Below are 18,467 nucleotides of genomic sequence, written 5' to 3'. Positions count from 1 at the left end.
GAAGACATTGTAGCCCTCAAGGTAAAATTCTGTACTTACTTATTTTTTAAGAGTGTAACCCTAACCCGCCATGACCGGGAGAGGGATCTGACCCAGACGGAGTCAGGTGTTAATGTACGTGCATAAAGAAGAGATGCAGCGTTTGCGATGGGATGCAAACAACACCTCCACGCAGAAAAAGCGAATGTGTCTCAGAATGAGTCTGAAGCCAGGAGCCTAAGGCTCAGTAAGTAGTAGATGTATGTTGCTCCACCACAACAAACTAGAGTGACACCTCTGCCCCAGAGTCGCTCCTCCAGCCCGAGGCGCCGCGTCACCCACCTGTGTGCCCCCAGGTTGATGCAGCTGATCCCCAGGTTGTAGCGAGACCTGATGAACCCCGGCTGGAGCTCCAGGGCTCGGGTGTAGGCCTCCACCGCCTCCTCGCTCCGGTCCCCGTTGGCCAGCGTGGCCCCCAGGCGGTTCCACAGCAAGTAGTCCTAGAGGGGGTGGAGTGGAAGGGAGGGGGGTTGGGCCGGCGGCGATGATCAGAGGCGGCCGACATCAGAGTTTAACGTTATCTGTGTTGTCAAATGCAGTCAGAGTGGAAAACAGAACCTCTTGATGCATCACCATCAACAGAGTCTACGTCTTTCTTTGGTACAGGAAATTAGTTTTATTCTTTGTTTAAAAAGTTATCTGCTACGTGCTACATCTAGCGTCTTGGAGAGTGATTTTACACTTTGTACTTTTGACCGGGCATGTCGCACAGACACACACACACACACTTCGGAAGACACTTTGACCCTGACTTACCATCAGTGCCTCGTAACATTGTGATTCATTATTGAAGTCATGCGTGGAATAAATGCTTGGAATTTAAATGCAATAAATTAATGCAAAGTTACGAGTCACTATAGAATAATTTAAGCCTAAATACACATGAAGCATTGTTAATATTGATGCTGAGAATACTGGTCAGGGAAAATAAATCACTGTCTATGAGTGAAAATAAACAAGTGATAAAATCAAATGGCCTGAGCGTCAAAACAACAAACCGTGTTGATTTGACGTGTTGATCAATGTTGACAACATGACAAAACAGCATAAAACATTTTTCTTTAAAAAGGAGCAAAATCGCTGCAAAATGTACTGCAAAATGTACTGCACTCCCTTTTACGGCCATTTGAGGAGAGCTGTGTTGTTGTCCTTGACTCGCGGCCCACCTGGAGGCAGGCGGCTATGCACAGAGGTCACGGTCAAAAAGGCCTTCTTCTTTCGGCTAAGCTCAGCAGCGGGTTATCAGTATTATCCTTTGTGTTAATTTATCCAGCAGGGAATTGGACATTACCAAGTCAAATGTGGGAGGTTGGATTTACTAGTGAGTAATATACCTGCCGGACTGGGACGGTGCTGAGGGGATAGAGGCTGATTTACATGAAGGGGATGCTGCGATGCAAACACTATGTTAATGTTTTGGTGTGTGTGTGTGTGTCTCTGTGTGTGTGTGTGTGTGTGTGGGGGGGGGGTTTCTATGTGAATATACATGTATGTGTCTTTGCTAAAGTGTTTTTTTAGGGATGCAGAATAACGCAGAATACCGTGCTGTGCCACATTTCAATGGAAGAAAATCTGCAAATAGGTAAATTATAGGACGTCTTTGAAGTTAAAAGACTTGGTGTGTTCGATTTTTTACATAAAGTGTGAAGTGAAAGGTGTGTGTGCGTGTGTGTGCGCGCGCGCGCGCATGTGTGTGTGTGTGTGTGTGTGTGTGTGTGTGTGTGCCAGTGCGTACATCGGGCCGCACTGAAAGGGCGGCGTTGAAGGCCTCCACAGCTTTGTTAAACTCAGCGCTGAGGTTGTACAGGACCCCCAGGCCTGTCTGCAGGTCCGGGTCGATGCTGTCACAGTTGTTCTGGGCCGCCTCCAGGAAGAGCTCCCTGACCTCTGGGAGCAAGGAGCTGTCTCACACACACACACACACACACACACACACACACACACACACACACACACACACGCACACATGCAAAGCAGCAGATAGGGATTAAACACTGGCAGAGATAGTGCTGCACGGCCCTCTGTGACCTTTCTCTCTCTCTGCTCGATCATTCTTCCAGAAAGAGAGAGAGAGAGAGAGAGAGAGGGAGAGAGGGAGAGAGTGACAGCTGTCTGGGAGGGAGCGGTAATGAGAGAGAAAGAGAAACTGGAAACTGAAATTGGTGGCTTTTCTCTGTCAGCGGCAGTTAAATTCCGAACCATGGTAACGCACAGCAGCTACACAGCTCTCCAGGGTGCGGAGAGGGAGGAGTAAATATGAGGGGATAGCTAGTGTATGTTGGGAATTCTTGCAGTCAACTTGTATACAGGTTACTTTATTCTGTCGATCAAGCGCTCCACTTCCTTAACAACCTGCTGCTGAGTGAGGTGCGTGACCCTCATCTTCACTGGTGGATTATGTCTATTCTGATACGCAAAACCTAAAAATACACCTTCACACTTTATAAGTTTGGCAAGAGTGAGTCATGAATATCTGCAGCACTGAAAGGGATGAGCTGTCTTATTTAGGCAAGATGTGTCAAAAGCTAATGAAGTGTGGGCACTGGGCGTCTCTCGGACTAGATGAGATGGCCATCCCGTCCCGCTCTGCACCGCCCGTACCTTTCATATCTGCCCATGTTGGAGATGCGGGACATCCTTCGCTGGGAGTTTGGCGAGGCCGTCAGGTGGCTCTTGCCTTTGAGCAGGTGTTTGTACTTTAGGTTGTGGCGCAGCCAGCGGAGCAGAGCCTCGCAGGCGTCCTGCCTCATGCCCGTGTTGGTCAGACTCACGGCCAGACCCATTAGAGCCGGGAGGTTGTTGGGGTGGAGCTCCAGGCACCTGGACAGAGACGACGGTGGGGTGCAGGGTAGGGTGGGGTGGGTTGCGGTGAACATCAAAGGGAAATCTAAAGTTCGATGGGTATTAATTGGGACCGGCTCGGAACATCAGGCGGCGTCTAATCATCTGGAGGTCAAGTTGAAAGAGCTGCGCCTTCTCTCGCCCTGACTCCCCTGCATGGGCTGGCGGAGATTTGCATTTGGGTGGTGTCGCTGGAAGAGCGTAGAGTCAGAGCGCTCAGTTCCACTGTTACGTCATGTGGATGAGAGACATTCTGCCTTTTGTCATTAGTGCTAGGTAAGCGACTAGACAGTCGGCCAAAACAAGCTTTAGCTTTTCATCAAGATAATGCTCCAGAGTCGATGCTCAGACCTCCTTAAAACCCCGCCTTAATCCCAGTCGGGGCAGATTATTTGACTGGGTTTCCCTGGAACGTTTTGTCAGTGAAAATGACATAATCCTGGGAGTTCTTTGACTGAACACATTTACATTTACAAATTTGTAGATTTTACAAATCGATCAAAGTCATTGGGAGAAAAAAAAAAGGTTAGTCCTCAGTTTGGGGGAAATAGAACAAGATTAGCTGCCTATCAGAAAAAAAAATTATAATTGTAATATAATAATCAATTCAGTCAGTCAATTCTCTCTGTGGCTCATCAGGAATTTTACCTAAATATTTTCACGATTACATGTGTTTCTTAACAAAAAAAGGTTTTGCTTGTCGAATAGTGTTTGTAAATATTCTTAATCATTTCTTAATATATGTGTATGTGTATGTTTATGCATGTGTAGGACATTCTGTATACAACATCACATACACAGATATTGGACTCCGTTTAAAGGAGATGTTGTATATAAAAGCTGCCTTGCTCTCACTCTGATACAGAAGAGGAGATCATTCTGCAGGATTGAGTTTGATTTGAACAGGGTGTGTGAATGAGGCATTGTTAAACGTTTTAATGAATGCAGATTGGAGTGGATCCGTGCGACTCAACTGCTATCAACACCCCGCACCCACACCAGGGAGGAGATGGAACTTTGACAGCTACTATTGAGCAGCGGCGCACGTCGCATGGTTTTAAAGCAGGAATCACATCCTTCCTCTGGGCAGATTGGAAAAGGAATCCCTGCGCAAAAAGCGGGACGGAGGGTTCTCCCAATGCTGTCAGCGCTGATTGGCCGCCCCATTTCTTTTCTATTCACGCCCGCTTGATTGCATTCGCAGCTGGATGAAGGTGCTGCTCGTCCAATTCACGTTCTGACGGTTGGATGAAAGTGGGTCATATCTCCCCCGGTAACCAGCCATTATCCTTCCTGGACGGCTTCTCTTTTTCAGAGAAAAACTATTTTAGAATGTTTCTCTAAGAGTTTAGGGTTTTTTCGTGTTTTGAAAGGCTTTGAAATAGTCGCTGAGTTGGGAAAAGAGATGTCACTCTGAGGTGAAACAGCATTCCGATTCTGAAGCAGCTAGTCTATGTTCTATCTGCAGCCCTTTGTGCAAACTTTGCGTTTTACTTGTTTGTGGTTTGTTGACACTTCATGTTCCAGCATTCAGCAGTTTTTTTGGGGAGCAATTTTTTTGGGGAGGGACCCCAAGCAGTTGCTTCTCCTTACCTCTGGAGGGAGACAATCGCCGCCTGCTCGTTCTCGTTCTCGGCCTGGGTGGTCCCCAAAACCTGCCAAGCCTGGGGGGGGCGCACAACACATTGATCACCCGGACTGGACGGTCTCCATCGGAGGACAGCGAAGCCTCAGATAGATTTATAAAGCTCAACGAGATGTTGTTTCAAGGCATGATGACTCGTGTCCAGCACCATGTTGGCAGGGTCTGACACAGAGCAGTGAAGAGGAGACGCTGTGCATTTAAATTAGTCTCAAAACCCTGTCTGAATGAGAAAACCTTTCCTCACAAAGTCAGGTGAGGACATGTGTGTGAATATGATTAATGTTGGCAAAGTGATTAACTCTGAGGTGTAAACCAAATGAAAAAGGCCATTCTTCTTCATTAAGCTTTGCAGATCCTTAGATAACTTTAGAAAAAAATATATATAACGTGTGGAAATTATATATTTTGAATTAATTTACTTCTCTGGTTTCATTAAGATAGCAGAGAGCAATGAATTCATGGAGGAAGTCAGCAGACATAAATAAAACATCATTGCACAGTAACAAACAGCGATACCGGGGAGAGTTCTGACTCACTGGCTTCAGGAAAACAATGTAAAATGAATCAGACTTCTGCCGGGGTTAGGGAGCATCCCAAACTTTAAGCTCCTCCGGATCACTTGTTCTGACTTGCTGTTGGCAGGTAAGACACCAAGTTTAACCGCCTCTTCCTTCCTACGCATTGTACGTGATCGACCCGGTGACCCATTTCTAGGTAAATCTCTGTGGTTTCCACCTGACATTGATACACAATCGTGGAGCAGATTAGCAATAATAGGAGTCAAATCCAGAATGAGTTTAAATGAAGGAGAACATTATTTTTTGTGAATGATTCATAGGCCTTCATAGCGGGACGAGCCGCTAAGCGCCCTAGGAGGAATTCTAGAATCCTATTACTTCCATACATGCGGGGATAATCCCCTTCTCGGGATATCTGGCACATTTCCTATAGAGCGGGGGATTCTGAACGCAGTTTGTACGGAGGCTTTGCTCCCTGACGCTGCAAAGAGGTCACTTCTATTGGAGTGAGGAGAATACACCGAGCAGGCGAAATGAGCTATTACTCAGCCCATTGGGCAAATGGAAATTGTCATCAGGAATATAAACGGACTAGGATTTATTTTTTGTTGTTGTTGTTGTGCTACATTAAACAAGTCTATTAGCTGACAACCCTGACAAATTCAGTGGAGTAAAAGTCAAAAGTCTCCTAAACAGAACATAGTTAATTAGGTACAGACACTTGGAAAATGTACTTATGGAGATTCACAGTACTTATCCTTTTTTAAGTTCCACCACTGTTGGTTGTTAATGCAAATAAGAGTCAAATCCTCATCATTGTTCATGTCAGGAGTTGAATGATGGTAGTGTGTGTGTGTGTGTGTGTGTGTGTGTGTGTGTGTGTGTGTGTGTGTGTGTGTGTGTGTGTGTGTGTGTGTGTGTGTGTGTGTGTGTGTGTGTGTGTGTGTGTGTGCGTGCATGCGCGCGAGCGTGCATGCTTGCGTGCGAGCGTGCATGCGTGTGTGAGGGAGTGAACGTTCACACTGATGAACATCTGGAGGGTGGACTGACCTCTGAATCATGCGGGTCCTGCAGGATGGCAGCCTCCAGCAGCAGCACGGCGTTGGGCAGATCTCCCTCTCGAGACTTCTTCAGCCCCTCCTCGAAGGCGTTGGGCAAGTCCTTGTAAGGATTATCCGTGTGGAAGTAGTAACCCTGTCATCAATGATAAATGAAAAACAAACAAAGCAGAATAGCACGGGGGGGTCACTGACGTGTTTTTTTTTGTTGTTGTTTTTTTCCCACTTCGCCGTATTCGCATGCCACGCGGAGTTACTGTACTCTGCAGTTTTCCACCGGAGCAAAGCTCCGGCAGCAAGAATTGATCTTTTCTCTTCCACATCAAACCTGCGCCTGGCTCCCCAGGCGTCTTTGTGTTCTCTTTAAATGTTAAACTTTGCATTTTTCAAACGGCCGTTACCCCGGCGCGTTGACACCGCGCTCTGACCGCTACGTCTCAGAAACGGCTTTTTCTTCTCTCGCTCGGCGCCGGGATCAAACGGGCACCGCCCCCCAAAAAAAATCTGAACTCCAACGATTCTTGGTGATCCAAATAAGGTCAACGGACGGGAGGCGAAGAGCTCTGTTCTCTCAAAAAGTGCGGCTGTTTTCTCCCTGGTGCGACCTTGAAGAATCAACCGGGGTCGGTTTGAAGATGCCGTCTTTGTCATACTGTACAGACAAATGCCTACATGAACGAGCAAGCAAAGAAATTACCCAACATGCATCAGGCCGAGCTGTGCGGGTGCATTCTGAATTTCTATGACTGTTCTTGTAAACACACCGTTCCACAAATCAAATCGACTGAATGTGTTGTGTGTAGTTTCGTGTGTGTTTATAGACAATTCAAAATGTTCTTAACCAGTCGGAAAGTCCTGATTCATCATTTAGTATCAACATACGTGAAGCAATTTATTCAATTGTTTCCATACTATGATTTGTATCAAAAACCTGTTCTATTGTTTGACTTTGTTCATTTATGGGAGTGTGTCACAGCACCAAAGGGTAAATATTTTTTATCGTTTTTATATTTATTCTGCGATGGGCTCCGCGTAGAGACCTTCTCGTGCGGGGAGACGGAGGACGGGATCTGGGCCTGCTCGTTCTCCGTCAGCCAGTTCCGCCGGGCGAGCTCCTCCCACTCGGCCTGCATCTTGTCCCAGAACTCGGTGTCCGACTGTGAGCGACGGCGACAGAGGGACAGGAAGGAAGTGGTAAGAGAGGGAGCGAGAGAGGAAAGAGAAAAAATTGGAGATGAATACACGGCAGAGCCTTTCCCGACCTCGCTTTCCCCTCGTGGCCCGAGCCCGTAAATGCCACACACAGTACATCCGCCGCGGCGTGTTCATACGGAGCACACAATTATGATGACTCATGTTAAAAAATTGCAAGCCAAGGAAGAGTTGTGCGTTATTTATGAGCTTGACCTCTAAATCGCCTGTATCGCTGAGTTATCCCACAGTGTAAAGGAAGATTAACGCGTCCAGCAGCCTCCCTCGCCGGGTTCTGGGAGGAAGGCGACGATCAAGCGTCACGCTCTTCGATGGTTCTCAAACTATTTTTTTTTTAAGATATTTTCAGCAGAGTAAGCCCTTCACAGGCACAGAACATTTTTGGGTGAAAAAAATATAAAAATGAAGATAAATGATGGGCTGTACAGTATGTGCGTGCTATGTGGCAGTGTTAATATGAGTATAAAAAGAAAGGTGTAGATACAATTGCTCATTAAAAAAAGTTTGCATTGAAAATATGTGGTGTAGCAAAGATGTAGGCTATCAAACTTGTGTTCGTATACAGATTATCAAAATAGATTTTTAAACATTATATCAACCAAACTATCATTATCATTTTATACCAGAAATGAACACATTTTTTGCAGTACCCCTCGGGGTTTGAGAAAACCGAGCACTGCGATTATGGCTGAAAAAATATCTTTATTTTTTTTTTACATTTAACTGTATGGGTCCTAGAATACAACTCATAGTAAAATAAAAATGATCACAAAAGACGTATTCGACCATCGTTCCATGATTCTGTATTTTAGAATTTTCGATGTTCTGCAAAAAACAATTGTTTGATTAAGGAAAACACCAACATCTTCCCAGGAAAGCATCTTTCCTGGGAAGATGTTGGCGTTGACCTCTGAACGTCACTATTCGTTTATCAAAGACTAATTAAAGTGAAATCAAGAATCAACATACAACCAATCAATCAAAAAATTATGAAATTTTCCCTTCCTAGTAAGGTCTAAGGATACAGAATAAAAGTTCTACATCTTTATTCTGTTGTGCCACATTTTACCACATTTCATGGAGGAATCACTTCAACGTAACTGTTTGTGTTTGGGCTTTGGAACAACTCTACATCCCATAATACTGAAGCCACTAAACGGTCAGATATGTAACCAGAGGAGGAAGGGAGGGGAGGGACCGGTGAAGCCAACTTCATCATGCCGTTAAATATGAGGAAAATGAATTGTTACCGTACGGGAATTTCTTACTCCTATTTTTGTGACTTTTATTATTTCAATGTGAGGGGAAGGTTTGCATCATTCTTTATTCTGGAGGTAGAGCCGGTAATCCCTCCATCCACCTCCGAGGCAGTGCTGATTTGTCACTGTCAGCATTTGGGCTCAGAGTAAAACATCAACACCCATAAACATTATTGTTGCATAGGAAAAAAAATGATTTACTCGACGAAAAACAGATTGACTCGAGGACAGAAACTTGAATCCTGCACAGAGCAGCAGGACAAATGAACAGAGGAGAGATTCTCCCTCTCTCCACCACTTGTCCGTCTCTCTTTTGATCCTGGCCAAAATGTTGAATTTTCATTCTATGCGAACAGTGCCCTTGCCCCCTGGAAGAGGTTCTGCCACTTCAGATACAATTTGTCAGTGTTTTTCATGAATATAGGACCAACCACTTGGTGCAGCTTTCTTTTCCCATGATTCCTCCCTGTCTGCCTGCCAGAGTTACACCAACCAGAAAGAACAAGAAAGAACAGAACAGAGCAGAGCAGGACAGGACACACTGTGGTGGATTATTGAGAGCGCAAGCAACCTCCTCTGTACATGACAGGAAATGTACAGTATAGAAGGTGGGAGGTCAGAATGGTATAGGAAGGTATTTGCGTGTGAGAGAGTGTGTATGTGTGTGTGTGTGTGTGTGTGGGTGTGTGTGGGTGTGTGTGTGTGTGTGTGTGTGTGTCCTTAACAGACGGGCCGTGGTCTTGCCCAGTGTACGCTGAAGGAATGGTAATTTCCCGGCGGTCTGTTCCTGAACAAATTGGCTTTTGGGTCAGAAGGTGAGCCCCTCACGGTGCTTTTGTCAGGTTCTGCCACGAGGGACCACCCCAGGTGAAGCCAGAACACCACAGAGGATAAAGTAGATAGACTGCGGAAAGAGCAGACCCTAGATAGAGCAGACTCTAGATACAACAGATGGTACAGCAGATAGAGGAGTGTGTTAATAGGGCAGACTGTAGATAGACCAGACTCTAGATAGAAGCAGACTCTAGACAGAGCAGACATCTGTAGATAGAGCAGACTCTAGTTAAAGCAGACTCCAGATAGAAGCAGACTCTAGAAAGGGCAGACTCTAGATGGAACATACTGTAGATAGAACAGACTGTAGGTAGAACAGATAGAGCAGACTATAGATAGAGCATTCTGTAGATAGAGTAGACTCTAGATAGGGCAGACTGTACTGTCGATAGAGGAGACTCTAGATAGAAGCAGACTGTAGATAGAAGAAGACTGTAGATAGAACAGACTCCAGATAGTGCAGACTGTACTGTAGATAGAGAAGATTGTAGACAGAGCATAATGTATATGGAATAAGACTCTAGATTGAAACAGACTCTAGATAGAGTAGACTCTAGATAGAAGTAGACTCTAGATAGAAGTAGACTCTAGATTGAAGCAGACTCTAGATAGAGTAGACTATAGATAGAGCAGACTCTAGGTAGAAGCAGACTCTAGATTGAATCAGACTCTAGACTGAAGCAGATTCTAGGTAGAAGCAGACTCCAGATAGAGTAGAACTCAAGATAGAACAGACTCGAGATAGAACAGATAGTGCAGACTATACTGTAGGTAGAGCAGACTCTAGAACAGATTTGTTTTAATCTTGCTCCTCAAATACCAAGTACCCTTCAAGTACCCTTCCTGTTACACAACTTTCAGTGTTTAATCAAATTTTCTATTGTTCATTGTATATTTTCAGGTTTATTTTTATTGTTTATTGTTAATTCTTATTTTTATTGTATTTTCCCGTTTTTTTCAATCTTCTCATTTTGCCCCCCCCCCCTCTCTCTCTCTCTCTCTCTCTCTATATATATATATATATATATATATATATATATATATATATATATATATATGTGCATAAAATATTTTCCCCCATAATAACAATTTCTTGCTGTCTTTGTCTATTTTTATTGTTTCATAACATAAAAGTAAACAAGAGTTTCAGATACAGTCTAACTAGATTAAAGAAAACATGATTTAAACTCGAATGACCAATCCAACAGAAATGGAACTCACATTATTTGGGTGTTTTGTTATGTCTGTATTTGCGTAGTAGTATCTGTTTTGTGTGTTCCCAACTTTTAGTTCCGCTGTGGAAAGACATTCTTCCTGAATACCAGATCAGTGGTTTTACTCTATTATTGCTGTGCAGACAGGAATTAACAAAGTAAGACCTCATCAAATTCCCCACACACAGTCACAGTTGATGGCTGAGTAAACGGTCAGCGTAATGTAGAGGGAAAAACTGTTTATTGAGATAGCATCGTGTGGTCATTCTAAACACAATTAAACTGAGCTGAAAGTAAACTAAAGGTCACATTGTGATTCGAATTGAAGGATATTTCAGAAACTTATAAGTTTTTCATTTTCTGAAAACTGCCTTTTCAGAAGCTCTGTTAATAGGAACTGCTTAGCAACCGATGGAAAAGAACAAGATACATCTGTCATGATGCCAACATCTCCCATTGCACCGTATATATCGCAGACGGGATATTTATGATGTATTAAGCCATAAGAGACAATGACAATGATACCCCCTCTACCAGGAAGTTACTCCCTATTCCATGATTGAACTACTATCATTGGCCTATGTTGGCTTGTTTCAGTTATTGGCAAAATGATGTATTGTCGCGTGCTCTACAGTATGTCTAGAGAAGTGATGATTGTCTCTTGACCCTTACATTATCTCTAAGGGTTCCACAGATAACTGTGTCCGCTACCTTGAGATCTGACATCCTCAAACTGTGTATTTCATTGAGTTCCCTTTGAGGATCTAATGGAGGAAGAGGTTCAACTACACCTGTCTTTTTTGCTGACGCTGACTCTCTTTTGCCCCCCCCCCCCCAATAAAGTGTGTGACATCGTTATGGTTTTCCATCAACTTCAAGTAAACCATGACGGTGGCACTGTGCGTGCTTGTCATTGTTATGATCCCTGGTGTCTTTCCATGGGTGTGTGAGCCAATTAGAGCACCGCAGAGGGAGCTGGCTGTGCACCCTGGAGGTTGCTGGTGATGAGCCATCTGCTTTCAAGGCTGAAGCACAGTCAATATGAAGAGTCACAGTTTCCCACCTATTACAATTGCAATGCTGTGCTTTCTGGGCAATTAGGTCTGAAGCTACACTTCAATCAGGTATGGATATGATACAGTATATTCATGTTATATCATGTTATCCCCTTTTCATGACCAATATGTTACATTTACACCATTTCATATCAGTAGGAAACAATTTTATTGTCTTTTGGAGTTGGGAAAATGTATATCCTTAGTAAGGATGCATACTATCATACTATTGGCCCATCATTTAAGGGGACCTATTTTGCTAATTTCCAGCTCCTATATTTTTATTCTGGGACTCCAGCAGAGCAGCTTGGCATGATTCACAGTTAAAAAAAAAACATTATTTATCTTATACTGGCCCTTTTTCTTTTGCTCAGTTCAGCCTTTGACTGAAACCATCCATATTAGCTCCTGTCTCTTTAAGGACCACTCCCTAACAGCCCACTTTCTTCTGGTTGGCCAACTCTGCCTGTTCAGCAGCCGGCTCCCCGGCACCACACTGCCGGTGCGGGCATCCAGACTTCATAGGCCCTACACCCCCACACTCAAAACATTTCATGGTCCCGCATGCGAGGAAAAAAAGGGAATAACTTTACGGTCACAACAAATAGGAAATGTTAAACGACAAAATTGAAGATAAAAATCCCATTTTCTGATGTTCTATTTTTCACTTTAGAACCAAATCAAAACATTGAAAAAGAGCCTGTTATTGTTTTTCGAATTTTGTATTCTAAATCGGATATGACATTAATGAATGACATACGGATACTGATGAGAGGGGTCGAACAACTTCTGAGACAGACTGAGTGGGTGTCCCTGTACTTTTGGGGCGTGCTGTGCCAGGAGCAGATGACCATATAAAGAAATCACGAGAAGTTACGAGTTGACGTCAGCTCTGTGTTGAAAGTAGAAAAACAAACTTTGGAAACCTACATGTAGCATTCAGAGCAGTCTGAAGCCTGAGGTCTTTGCTCAAGCAATTATTTTATCATTAGTTTACCTCGTTATTTGACACTTTGGCAACATCTAATATGAGCATCCAACATTGTAACATTCAGAAAATAAGGAAAAGCGTAAAAGTTCCCCTTTAAGGACAATAGGGGTAAGAGCGTGACCAAACTAACCCCCCAGCCTTTCCCCCATCCTACTCCTACTTTCTTTCTCTCTAAGCCCCCCTCGGGGTCTACCTCCACCATTGGCATAATTGTCACAGTTACAACGCCCATCACCCCCCATCCACCACGACGCCATCAGAATCATCCTCTGTCTCCCCATCCTGATAAAAGCACAGCACGTCCAGTTATTTGTGTACAAAATACAGCACGCTCTAACTGATATGTGCTGGTTCCGGGCTGCAAGGCTAATGGCACTCGTAACACTTCCCAGAACAAGCCGGGATCCTGTGTGAAGGTAGCTTCCTCTATTACTGTCTTGATAAGTAACAGAAAAAGAAAGATGAATCAGGAAGGGTACAGGAAGCACCCAACCCATTCAGTGAATTTAACACATTTAGCATCCATTCCCTGTCAGCGTCAGCCTGTCCCAAAAAAATTAATTAGCAGTTAATGCTTTTAACGCACTAAATCCAGCTTTATTAAATGTTAGGTCTCTGGCAGGAAAGAAAATGTAATTAATGATTTTATTATCAAGCACATCCTTGATTTTATGTTTTTACCTGAAACTTGGTTAGAGAAAAGAAGAAAAGATCTCCATAAAAAAAAATGCCACGCTGGTAAGAATAGAAAAAAGAGCGTGTCAAGGAGCTGAACGCAGCTGGAGAAAAACAAATCTAAAGAGAGACCTCGCATTTATAATTTGAAATTGAGAAATGCAAGGCGCTCCTTCTTCTCTGACATCATTGCGCAAAAACAATAATAATGCATGTGGCTTGATCGCTACTGTCGACAGGCTAACAAACCCTCCTGTGTCAGTAGCCTCTGAACTGACATCCACCAGGACCTGCAATGAATTTGCCTCCTTCTTCACTGACAAAGTCCAGAAAATTAGACTTGCAATCAGTACCGCCATATCAGGTACAGGATATGTGTTGTCCCCATGTCCACTAAAAATCAGTTCAAATACCATGACAGAATTTGATCCGATCAACCATAAAAACTTGGAGGACATTACACAACATCTGAAATCCTCTTCCTGCTGCCTTGATATTCTGCCAACGGGCTTTATCAAAAATGTTTCAAATTGCATGGCCTCAGATCTTTTACAAATTGTCAACATGTCTCTTCTCCCAGGTCTCAGGTTCTCTCCCACAGGCCCTGGAAACAGCCGTCATCAAGCCGCTCTTAAAAAAGAGCAATCTAGAAACCTCACTAATGACCAATTATAGGCCTATTTCAAACCTCCCGTTTTTTTTTGGTAAAATCATCAAAAAAGCTGTTTTTCAACAATTTCTTGGCACTGTTTTGATCTCTTCCAGTCAGGATTTTGAGCACCCTGCTCTTTTTAAGGTCTTCAATGACATCCATCTAAACACAGACGGGCAGAATTTCAGTCTTAGTATTACTGGATCTAAGTGCTGCATTTGACATGGTTGACCACAACTATCACTAGACCGACTGGAAAACTGGGTGGGACTTTCTGGCACAGTACTAAACTGGTTTGAATCCTACTTAAAGAACAGGGACTACTTCATGTCGAAGGGTAATTACACATCTAAGTGGACAAAAACGAAATGCAGAGTTCCCCAAGGCTCCATTCTGGGGCCAATTCTGTTTAACATCTACATGCTCCCACTGACTCATATTATGGAAAACAACAAAATGTGACCATAATTACCCAGACAACACACAAATACACATTACATAACCATATCACCAGGGGACTACGGTCCAGGACAATAACTGAGCAAGTGCACTGAACAAATCAACCATTGGATGTGCCAGACTTTTCTCCAATTAAACAAAAATAAAACTGAATTAATTGTTTTTGGAGACAAGGAAAAACGACTAAAGGTCAGCACTCAGCTTCAATTGCATGTTAAAAAGCACAAACCAAGCCAGAAATCTTGGTGTAGTCATGGACCTACATTTTATTTTATTTTTTTCAATTACAATGTCAGCCTAATATCACCTTAAGAACATATTAAGGATTAAAGGACTTATGTCTCAGCAGAATTTGGGAAAACTTGTCCATGCATTCGTCTTTAGCAGACTAGACGATTGAACGGTGTCTTTACAGGTCTCCCCTAAAAGAGGGATCAGACAGCTGCAGTTGATTCAGGACCCTGCTGCTGGAATCCTCTCTAAGAACGAGAAAGTAGAACATATCACTCCCGTTCTCAGATATTTTCACTGGATTCCGTCCGTTAAAGTATTGATTTCAAAATACTACTGTTGGTTTTTTAAAGCACCGAATGCTTTAGGGCCAAAGATTTCTGATCTCCTGCTACGTTATGAACCATCCATCTCAGGTCATCTGGGAGAGGTGCTTTCTGTTTATGCATTCTATATCTTAACTTTATAATGTGTTACGCATTCTATGTATTCTATTTTTTAACTTTACGTATTCCATGTCCTTTAAAAATGTGTTTCTTGGCACTTTGTGTTAATGGTTTTTATGTTTAATGTAAAGCACTTTAAATTGCCTTGTTGTTGAAATGCGCTATATTAAAAAAACTTGCCTTGTCTTGTCTTATACACCCACCTTGGGTGTAGGGAAGGTGTAGAAATGTTTGGGTTTTTCATTTTTGTATTACAATCTTAAATATCACATTTGCATACATTTCTATTTTTATTTGGGGTGCAATTAATTAAAAAGAAAAGACTGGAAAGGCTATTTAGGTTACAAGAAAACATGTTAAATGTAGTCATTGGAAGTGAATATGACTAGATACACAAAATGTTAAATAAACATGAGAAAAATGAATAAAAGCACATTATGGGGTGTAGTGGATGGGGTGGCTTGAGCAGCCACACCTGATGCTTGTTGGTTGGGCTAACGGGCATCAGGTTTAAAAAATCCTGTCCACACACTCATTCAAGAGAGGAGCCCTGTGTCATGACATGTTCCATTTGGGCCTGGCCTAATTCCACCTAGCCTCAGCTCTACGATAAACTGGTGTTATCAACCCCGCGTCGTCTCTGTGTCGGAGGTCCCTGACACGCCGCTTGGGTGGTGAATCTGCCACAGTGGTGCCCAATGTGGGGCTCCGGCACAGGGAAGGGACACAGAAGGGCTGTCCGAAGACGCCCTGGAGTCACCAGCGGTCTGGGGCGGCCCCAGCACCAACCCTCTTCCGACTGGCAGCAGCACCTGGGGGGGGGGGGGGTCCGGTGGAGCACCAGGGGAGAAGCAGCGCAGCAAACACCACAGGTAACTGCTGGCAGCTAGCTTCTCTGCCCAGCAGGCATCGCCGGGACCATCTAGCAGCCAGGCCACCCCTCTAAGCGGCCCTGCAGCAGCCAAGCCTGGTCACATCGTCACCAGCAGCCCGAGGCCCCACGCTCTGGAAGGGAGGAGGGGGCCGTCTGTCAGCGCCATGGTGGAAGGAGGCTGGTCGACCGTGCTCCTCTGGGGAACTCACGACCTCTGGGAGGGGACCTGTTAATTTTTTTTTGTGTGAGGTATGGAAACCCTGTTTCCATCCGGTGTTTTGTTAATTATAGAGTAACACTGTCAGTCTGTTTAAAGCATTTATTTTCTTTTTTGCTCTCTGCTTCGTGGAGGGGGTCGTAGGCTTCGGCCAGGAATTCTTCCTGGCCTCAGTTTTGTGTTGGGGGATTTGTGGCGGATGGCTTGAGCAGCCACGCCTGATGCTCTTTGGTTGGGCTAATGAGCATCAGTTTTAAAAACTCCGTCCCCACACTCATTCAAGAGGAGGAGCCCTGTGTCATGACATTTCCCATCTGCTCCTGGCTAATTCCACCTAGCCTCAGCTCTACAATAAACTGGTGTTATCAACCCGTCTGTGCTGGAGGGCCCTGAACGCGCCCCTTGGGTGGCATGTGGCGGCGAATCTGCCACAGAGTTGCAGCCATAGCCGGGTCCCACTAAAATCTAAGGCTACACAAAAAAGAAGAAAACATCTACATGGGTGTCGAAGCTGCTACCTATACAGTTTGATTAATTTTCTTTGCTCCATCAGTCTTTAATTTTAAATCTTATCCGACCTCCCCTCTTAGTAGTTCAACAGAAACTCTTAAGAGAACAGTTGTCAGTGTCGTCTTCTGCCTGGATTGTTGCACCATCTCTTTCCTGGGTTTGGAGGGAGGGGTTTGACGTGTTACTTCAAAAGGGGGGGGGGGGGGGAAAGAAAACAACCCATCGTTCTCTCTTTTGGAGGGGAGGAAAAAGTGTAATTCTCCCTGGTGGGTCAGAGTGAGTTTCAGTGGATGAGTGAAACCGCACCGTAGGTTTATTTAGCGCCGTTTGGGTCAGACTCTGAGAAGATGTCTTCAGTTTCATCAACTATGCGCTTATGTAATGAAGCGACAGCTTCATGTCCCCGGGTGGTCTAGTCCTGCTGAAAATTTAACAAGCTTCTTGTTCGTTTCAAAACTATATAAAACCACGCCGGGAGAGAACTTCTGCACTGGGCCGAGACAGTGCTATATTTACCGAGGCAAAGCGGCACACGCCTTTCCAAAATGTTTAGCAAAAAGATTATTCATGAAAGCAGTTTGGCGACCAGCTTCCACTTCTATTTTTTTTTTCTTTTAGGCTAAAGAGTTGCACGTTAAGCTTAATGGGAATTAAGCCAATGATTCTCACGGTAGTCTGACTTTCGTCCTTGAGAATTCTTTTCCCCCAGCAACATACTTTAAAGGTCTAATGCCTAATTAAAACGCAGCACCCTCCACGTCCACCCACACACACACACACAGCCCCGCACCAAGGGTCAGGGCCAGATGTAGACATTTGATGCTTTTCTAACCATTTACAATTGGCAATCCGAACCCTTTTTGAAATGCTGCAGGTCATCCGCCTAAGCAATGCACGGGTCAACTTTAGAGAAAAGGAACGTGCATAACCTGGTGAGCAGTAGAGACTCATTCCTCATGGACAATCTCCCAAATCGTACTGTCAAGCTCCGAGTTAAAGTCTACAGGGTGTATGGCCACTGCACAAGGTTGGAGCAGATACCAACGACCTAGACAAAGAGGTGGATGCATTCCTGTGATTTCTCCCGGATTTCTTCCAAGCATTGCCTTTGCTGATTTCACATAATGAAAACAATGAAGAAGAGCCTCCATTACATTTCAAATTCAAAACTGGTTCCAGAGAGATTGGCTGTCGCATGTCGGCAGAAGACGGGAGCAGAAAGTATTAAAAATTGAACTCTCCACTACATCCATCCATTGAATGATACCAGTTGATTTCAGTTGCAGGTCAAAGGGTTTTATCCTGCAGTGCATATGAATTTGAGCGAGCTCTTATCCATAGCTCCAATTTTCTGCAAGGATCTAAAGGGCAGTTTATTTAGGTTTTCCCTGAATCAATTATTTATGATGGCATATGAAAAAAAAAATTGTAAATTGCAACAGCCATCAAAATAGGAAGGCTACGGAGAGAAGTCTGCAGAAAATCTAAAAGATAACGACAGTGGTTTTTTTTTCTGCCTTTTATAGGAAAAAAAGAACCATTACCATGTTGAGTAGATTCTGTGAAATGATTTCAAATTGCTGGAATTGGATATATATTTGGCCTTAAAGTGGAGCTTCCTGTTCGCCAAAACATGTCACAGCCAACAATAAATGAACTCGGTGATTCATTACTTACTTCACGTTTCCACCTAAGTCCAATTAGAGCTCTCCATTCCACTACGACAATATGTCCTCT

General features: G+C 43.9%; 1 protein-coding gene across 1 annotated transcript in view; it reads right to left on the bottom strand.

Moving 5' to 3' along the window:
• pex5la (peroxisomal biogenesis factor 5-like a) overlaps positions 1-18,467 on the bottom strand; it is a gene marked incomplete at both ends in the record, with an annotated part of 86,382 nt that overhangs the window by 637 nt on the left and 67,278 nt on the right. Inside the window, 6 exons of the mRNA XM_080000626.1 lie at positions 322-479; positions 1,775-1,940; positions 2,641-2,859; positions 4,474-4,544; positions 6,094-6,237; positions 7,142-7,258. Of these exons, the coding sequence (XP_079856752.1) occupies positions 322-479; positions 1,775-1,940; positions 2,641-2,859; positions 4,474-4,544; positions 6,094-6,237; positions 7,142-7,258 (875 nt within the window). The remainder of the gene's footprint in view (positions 1-321; positions 480-1,774; positions 1,941-2,640; positions 2,860-4,473; positions 4,545-6,093; positions 6,238-7,141; positions 7,259-18,467) is intronic.

Source organism: Zeus faber (genome assembly GCF_960531495.2).
Source record: "Zeus faber genome assembly, chromosome: 1".
NCBI lineage: Eukaryota > Metazoa > Chordata > Actinopteri > Zeiformes > Zeidae > Zeus > Zeus faber.
The sequence above is the reverse complement of the archived record's forward strand: the minus strand, read 5'-3'. Positions and strand labels throughout refer to the sequence as shown.